The sequence below is a fragment of the Hippocampus comes genome, unplaced genomic scaffold, assembly GCF_001891065.2.
Source record: "Hippocampus comes isolate QL1 unplaced genomic scaffold, H_comes_QL1_v1.1 scaffold231, whole genome shotgun sequence".
NCBI lineage: Eukaryota > Metazoa > Chordata > Actinopteri > Syngnathiformes > Syngnathidae > Hippocampus > Hippocampus comes.
Window position 1 is genome coordinate 11946 of NW_017804877.1, and position 7786 is coordinate 19731.

General features: G+C 43.9%; 1 protein-coding gene across 1 annotated transcript in view; it reads left to right on the forward strand.

Annotated features, from left to right (window-relative positions):
* ddx51 (DEAD (Asp-Glu-Ala-Asp) box polypeptide 51) overlaps positions 1 to 7786 on the forward strand; it is a 25282-nt gene that overhangs the window by 8241 nt on the left and 9255 nt on the right. Inside the window, exons 6-9 of the mRNA XM_019881489.1 lie at positions 3118 to 3189; positions 3420 to 3526; positions 3612 to 3720; positions 3792 to 3934. Coding sequence (XP_019737048.1) covers positions 3118 to 3189; positions 3420 to 3526; positions 3612 to 3720; positions 3792 to 3934 — 431 coding nt within the window. The remainder of the gene's footprint in view (positions 1 to 3117; positions 3190 to 3419; positions 3527 to 3611; positions 3721 to 3791; positions 3935 to 7786) is intronic.

Below are 7786 nucleotides of genomic sequence, written 5' to 3' on the forward strand. Positions count from 1 at the left end.
ATCAATATCAGTCAAAATAGAAAAATGGGTTCCCATGATGAACGTTTACGGAACCCAACATCAGTTATTGTGGTTTCCCATTGGGTAATCCGACGGAACCGAAAAACGGTTACCATGAATTTCTGAAATCCTCAGGCCTGCTCCTGAATTATTTAAATTTTTGCAGCATTTGTTTATAATTGTATGTATATGTTGTTTGTGTTATCATATGCAATTGAATAAGTAGACCATTTCGGAATTTGAAATTTGGGACTCTCTCAATGCATAATGGGATTCATACTTTTCTGATCAGTGAGTCCCTTGGACTCGCTGCAGGTAAACTGTAAAATGATCACTGCGAGATTACCGCTTTTTCTGCAGTCAGTGATTGACTTCTATGCAAAGTCATTTCTCAACTTGTGTTCCGTGCCATGTCATGCCTGTTGAGTGTTGATTTACTTCATATTAAGAAACTACTGCACTAAAACATTAATTCATAAATGTATATCATGTGATTTTATTTCTTTTTCTCAGTATAAATAACACGTACCCTGACTGTTCTACTCTTTGAATAAAATCACTTCATTCAAGCGTTAGGGAGTGCAAAGGGTTATGATGGAGGGGTGTTGCAAATCATGAGGACCTGCCAAGTGGTATGATAGCATTGTTTTATACATGTCCTTGGCTAGGCCTCAGTTTCAAAATCAGTCCTTGGTCCTTGGCCTTGGCCTCGGAAAATTTCTCAAGTCCTTGGCGTTGGCCTTACCTCGGAAAATTTTCCAAGTCCTCGGCCTTGGCCTTGGCCTCGGAGGCAAGTCCTTGGCCTTGGCCTTGGCCTCGGGTTGCCGGTCCTTGGACACAACACTGACTGCTATGCAGATGACTGTCAGATCTATGTCCCGCTGAGCATAAAAGACGCTTTATTATGGAGTCCACTTTTATCCTGTCTGGAGGAAATAAAGACCTGGATGGCACAAAATGTCTTGAATTTCAATGAAAGAAGACAGAAGGTGACGGTGTTTGGTCCCAGTGGCCTTTGTTCATCCCATCCTGTGGACTTGGGCCCCCTGGCTCCTTATCTCAAGCCAACAGTGTCAAACTTGGGTCTTAAACTGGGCAGTGATTTTCAATTGGACTGGCAAATTGGTGACGTTGTAAAATACGGTACATCTTGTCTCATCTTAGGCAGCTGGCTGAAGTAAAGCCTCTTCTTTCTCAAGAGCACTTTGAAACTGTAATTCATGCCTTCATCACATCTTGGCTGGATTACTGAAATGCCCTTTACTTTGAAGTCAGCCAATCCTCCATTTACGCATTTCCCGTTGGTCCAGCATGCTGCTGCTTGCCTCTTGACTGTTACTCATAAGCGGGAGCACATAACTCCAACTCTGGCATCCCTTCACTGGCTCCCTATACAGCGCCAGCAACTCTACTTCTTGTCGGTACCCAGGCTCGTCACTGTCTTTGATGAGACCGATGACTGTGGTGTCACCTGCTAACTTTGAGTTTGACGGCTGGAGGCCTTGGAGTGCAGTCATTCGTAGAGAGAGAGCATTATCCTAGGAGGCGGCCCCAGTGCTGATTGTGCATGTTGATGATGATGTTTTTCCCAGCCTGCTGAGGATCCATTGGCAGATTGTAGAAAACACACTGAGCTGGACAAGCTAGCCAGAAAGGAATTCCGGGATGTCGGTGTTGAACGCAGAACTGAAGTCCACAAACAGAATCCTTGCATAGGTGCCTGTGCCATCGAGGTGTTCCATGATCTAGTGCATGTTGACTGAGTCATCCAATGACCTGTTTGCCCGGTAGGCAAACTGCAGGTGGTCGAGCAGAGACACCCCATCCGCCCCTGCATCCTTCTTGATCTTCTGCTGTATGAAGAGCCGTCTCACATCCCGTTCGTGGATCACCAGGGCAGGGAAAGCGGGTCAGGGGCGTGAATGAGGTAGTTTCTGGTGGGGTGTGGGCAGGTGTGTGAAGAGAAGGTGTCCTTTTCAAATCTGCAGAAAAACATGTTTCATCACCGGACAGTCCCTTTATTGTTCATTGCTCGGTGGGATGCTCTCCTGTAGTTTGTAACTGCTTTCTGGCCATTCCACACGGATGCAGTTGTTGGCAGAAAACAGTTTTTTCAGGCTTTCTGCATTGCTTCTCTTCCATCCTTCCATTTTCTAATCCTTTTATCCTCGCAAGGGGCACGGGCGTGCTGGACCCAATCCCAGCTGTCTTCGGGTCGTCGACGGGGTAAAGCCTGAACCGCTTGCAAGCCAGTCTCAGGGCACACATCGACGAACAAACATTTGCGCAGGTTTTGGTGAAGCACAACACGGCAGAATGTGCATATGTTTTGTTGGTCCTTGTGAGAAGTTCATCCATCCTGTTTGGCAGAGAATATTGATTAGCAAAATGGATCGATGGGAGCGGGGTTCCAGCTGAATTAGCTTGATGAGCACGCTGGCTCATTTCCCCCTTCTCCTCCGGCGCCGTCTCCATGCTCCATACAGTCCAACCGCCCAGCTAGCTATTATCTCAGAAAAACCTTGTGGATTTGTGTGTGTGTGTGTGTGTGTGTGTGTGTGTGTGTGTGTGTGTGTGTGTGTGTGTGTGTTAACAACAAAAAAAAAAGTCTGAAAGTAGAATCCCTAAGGCTTAGCAAGCCTTCTCTTGAATAAGTAAATGGTGTAGGATCCCCAAAAACAAATGACAAAGACAATACTCAGGAACATATCACCGAGGCGGTCCCTTGCGTCTGCGCCATCTTGGTATGTGGTTCTCATGGTGGAATTTGCAACCTTGAGCCACCCCACCTTGCTCTGCACGACCATGGTCGAAATTATCTATCTGTCCATTTTCGAAAGCACGTGTCCTGTTAGTGTATGATTGTGTGTGCGAATATGTGACTATGACCCTCGGTAAAGCGAAACGGGCACCATGATGGTGTAAATCCAGTGCACTTCAATTACAATTTACCGATTAATCTTCCACCACTTTTGTGGAATCCCCGATAAAGATTGTGTTCTTCATCAACTCCGATTATGGGACTAAAACTTTTGGGATGCTTCGCCCCTTATGACAATGTCAAGCACCTATTTGACTCAAGCTTCGAGGAAACTAAAGGTGTTCTTTTTCCATCAGGTGCTGATGAAGAGGGTTGTATGCAAAGTCCGCGCCTTGGCTGTGTTACCAACCAAAGAGCTCGCCCAGCAGGTCTTCAGAAGTTTTTCTGTACCAATAATAACATTAACGAGGCAAAATCTTTCCATGCTTTGGGAGTATGGATGTTTTGTTGTTGTTGTTGTTGTTTTTTTTTTTTTTTTTTCAAATTGCACACAATTCAAAGGAGAATAATTCTAAAAATGAAAGGTTTTTTGGCGGGGGGGGACTTAAGTGATGAATTTGTAGTGACTGGAAGCGGTTGTTACTTTTTGGCTGTCTAGGTTTGCAAGGTTTTTGCAACATACGCTGAGGGAACCGCTCTGAGGGTGGTCATGCTGACAGGCCAGAAGTCATTTGAGGCAGAGGTGGCTTCGCTTTCTGAACAGAGGTGATGGTAAAAGTCCAACTCACTTAAGAGCTGTAAAGATGCCCCATGCTTTATAAATCCATTTTATTTCTTCATTATTTTCTAGAGGCGGGATGAGACGATGCTTAGCTGACATTGTTGTGGCCACTCCCGGTCGACTTGTTGATCATATCAACAAGAATTCAGGGATGTGTCTGGATCACCTCAGATTCCTTGTAGGTTCCCACAATTCAAGTGTTTGTTATTTTCAAACTGCTGTTCTGATTTATTGTATTATTTGGGACAGATTATTGATGAGGCAGACAAGATGATTGACAGTATGCGTCAGTCTTGGCTCAGTCAAGTAGAAAAGGCAGTGTATGGAACGGTGGACCAGAGACCCCAGAACATCTTCAGGCAAAAAGCAGCCTTGTATGTCACAGCAGCTAGGTGAGTCCCTCAAGGCTTAATGCAGTTATTACACACACAGCAGGTTTTGGGGATTAAAAAATAAATTAAATCCACCCTTAATGTGGCCTGTAACCGAAGTATTTCAGTTGAAAAAAATATACACGCTTTCAAACTAACAATTTGAATCCATGTAACCTGTATTAGAGTGAAACCGAAAGACCAAACGGAATGAAAATGCTCCATATAACCACCAAAGATGAAATAAAAAGGACAAATCCTATTGGAATTTCATTCGGATTAAAATGGGGTATTGCGTTTGTCAATTTGAGCAGACACCACCTATGCTTCAGCCAGTCTGTGTCCGGTATGCGGAGTCTCTGTCTTAAAGTAAATGCACAGTCAATGTCTCAACTCAACTCAACTCAACTGTATTTATAGAGCACTTTCAAACAGCCATCGCTGCATACAAAGTGCTGTACATGGAGCAAATTAACATATACAACAAACAGTAAAGCAAATCGGTAATAAAAACAGTAGAAAGCACCGAACAGCAAAACCAAGAACAATCTAAGTCATGCTGAGTCAAATGCCAAAGAATACAAGTGAGTTTTGAGGCGGGTTTTGAAGATGGGCAGCGAGGAGGCTTGCCGAATACTCAGTGGGAGGTCATTCCAGAGAGAGGGACCAGCAACAGAAAAGGCTCGATCCCCTCTGAGCCTCAGTTTAGTTCTTGGTACTTCTAATAATGTCTGGTCCACAGAACTGAGGCGCCGGGCAGGTGTGTAGGGGCGGATGAGCTCAGAGAGGTAAGGTGGCGCAAGGTTATTTAGAGATTTGAAAACAAATAAGAGGATCTTGAAAATGACTCTAAAATGTATGGGGAGCCAGTGAAGGGATGCCAGAGTAGGAGTTATGTGCTCCCTCTTACGAGTACCGGTCAAGAGGCGAGCAGCGGCATTCTGTCGTTTAAAAAATGTTCTTAAAAAATGACGGCTTCCTACCAGACCTTCTTTGCGACAGGAAACCTTGTTTTAAACTACAGACGCTCCCCAGCTAACGAACGAGATACGTTCCGAAGGATCGTTCGTTGGCTGAATTCGTACGTAAGTTGCTCCAGTGCTATATTTTGTACGGAATGCATGTTTAAGGCTTATATAAGTATGTTTAAGGTTTATATAAGTATAATAAAATGAAGTTTAACTTACTTTTGGAAGATGTACTCGAAGGCTTCAGGAGATGATGGAGGGGGAGAGAGTTCCGTCTCGAACTTCTTCATCGGGACAGGCGTTTCCTCCTCCTCCTCCTCCTCTCACAGCGCCTCACGTCGGTATTAGCGGTGGAAAGAAGTACTACAGTACTCGGAAAAAGGCGCGCAATACAAAATCTAACTGACAGCATCTCTGTCCGAGAACATTTTTCGACATACCTGTACCCGCAAAAATGTTCGTATGTACCGTTGTTCGCAACACGAAAGTTTGTAAAGCGGGGAGCGCCCGTACTACCAATTTGATTTATCCAGCTGTAGCTTTAATCAAATGTCAAAACAACTGCATCTAGTACGCTCAAAAGACAACTTAACAACCTTCTGTTATATCTTGTGAGGCTTACATTAACAGGCGTGTCACACGGCTGTAAAATGGCTGCTCCGATTAATGTAGTGGCACATGTAATAAGTAGCTCAGAATAGATCACGTTACAAGCAAACAACTGACCACAGATTTTAAATCAAAATGATGAGCATTGTTTTTCTCATCAGACATACCTTTTGGAATTATGGCAAACATTTCAGCCTTGGTTTTCAGCCCTTGTGACCATTTCAAATTGTCTTTTAGCCAGACACCCATTTTCTTCCCTCTCAGGGGGCTGCCATTTTGCCCTGTGCGCCACTTACTGTCGACTGAAAATTACAATACTGCACTGAAGAGCCTGGGTTTGAGAACGTCAAGTATTTCTGGGTTTAGTTACGTGGCAGAAGCTGAGCTGTCAAAAACCTATCACTTGTAATTGTAGGGATGTAATAACAATAACGATGACGGTGTGATATTAAAATACCGTCATTGTCATGTTACGATATCAAAACCAGCACAGCTCCATCAAAAAAAAAAACAACAAAAAAAAAACATTGCTTTTCACTTGATTCAGGCGAACACAGCATTGTGATCAACAGGGACTGTGATACTTTCTGCCCATAAGCCGAGAGGAACACATGAGATTAAAGTGACTGGCCAAGCCCATTTCACTGCTGTTAAATACAAATACCGTAAATTCCAGGCTACAGACCGCACCTGATTAAGAGCCGCATGCTCAGATTTATGAAAAAAAATCAATTTTGTAATTATATGCCCCGCACCGCACTATAAACCGCTGGCCAATGAGTAGGCGTGGGTTTGCTTCTGCGTCCCTGCCGCCGGGAGCGTCCGGGTGAGGCCGCTGACGCGGTCCCCCGTTGAACCCCCGCAGAAAAAAAACCCAACATTTCTTAAGGTTAAAATAATCTCCATATTTTTATGAGCATGATAAATGCATTTGCACAATGAAATTACGCTGAAACACATAAGAGGCCAGACAAAGAGAGATCTTGATGCGCATTTGCGTAATTACGAGGAAAAATACTGCAGCCCACTAGGCTTTAAATAGAATAATGCAAATCATATAAAGGGGAAAAGATATATGAAATTATTTCTGTAGTCAGCCGCTTAAAAATGATTATCGTTGGCAGCTTTAGGCCCGATGCTGCACGGCTCAAAACACAGGTAAAATGTGTTCTCTTGTGGCCGCTTGTTTTCAGTATGACGGGGGAAGTCACCTTTTTTATTTACAGTCCGAGTGAGAGGCGAATCAAATGTCAGAGGGTCTTCGTCCATATTTATTATTTCATCTGGGCAAATGGAATTCTCCGCTATCTTTGTGTGAATGTGCAGAACGAAGCAGGTTTGTCCTCGTAATCGGGAGGGAGCTGCTGACACAACGTCGTGCGTGCCCAAATAGACAGGCTTCCATTTCATGAATCTATAACACCACGACGGCCCACCTTTAAAAGCTTTGGTTGTCTTTTTACACTGGCTCAGTTGTTCTTGCCGGAGCCTCCACCTTCGCACCATCGAATTGTCTTTGCCAAGATTAGGCCAAACAAAAAAGATAGTGTGTTTCCGGTAACAACAAATTTCAGCATAGGGTCGGTAGGTAAGTTTTTTTTTTGTTTAATCTTTTTTTTTTTTCCCCATCAAAAATTTAAACACAATAACCTGCGTCCCTGCCGCCGGGAGCGTCCGGGTGAGGCCGCTGACGCGGTCCCCCGTTGAACCCCCGCAGAAAAAAAACCCAACATTTCTTAAGGTTAAAATAATCTCCATATTTTTATGAGCATGATAAATGCATTTGCACAATGAAATTACGCTGAAACACATAAGAGGCCAGACAAAGAGAGATCTTGATGCGCATTTGCGTAATTACGAGGAAAAATACTGCAGCCCACTAGGCTTTAAATAGAATAATGCAAATCATATAAATGGGAAAAGATATATGAAATTATTTCTGTAGTCAGCCGCTTAAAAATGATTATCGTTGGCAGCTTTAGGCCCGATGCTGCACGGCTCAAAACACAGGTAAAATGTGTTCTCTTGTGGCCGCTTGTTTTCAGTATGACGGGGGAAGTCACCTTTTTTATTTACAGTCCGAGTGAGAGGCGAATCAAATGTCAGAGGGTCTTCGTCCATATTTATTATTTCATCTGGGCTGATGGAATTCTCCGCTATCTTTGTATGAATGTGCGGAACGAAGCAAGTTTGTCCTCGTAATTGGGAGGTAGCTGCTGACACAACGTCGTGCGTGCCCTAATAGACAGGCTTCCATTTCATGAATCTATAACACCACGACGGCCCACCTTTAAAA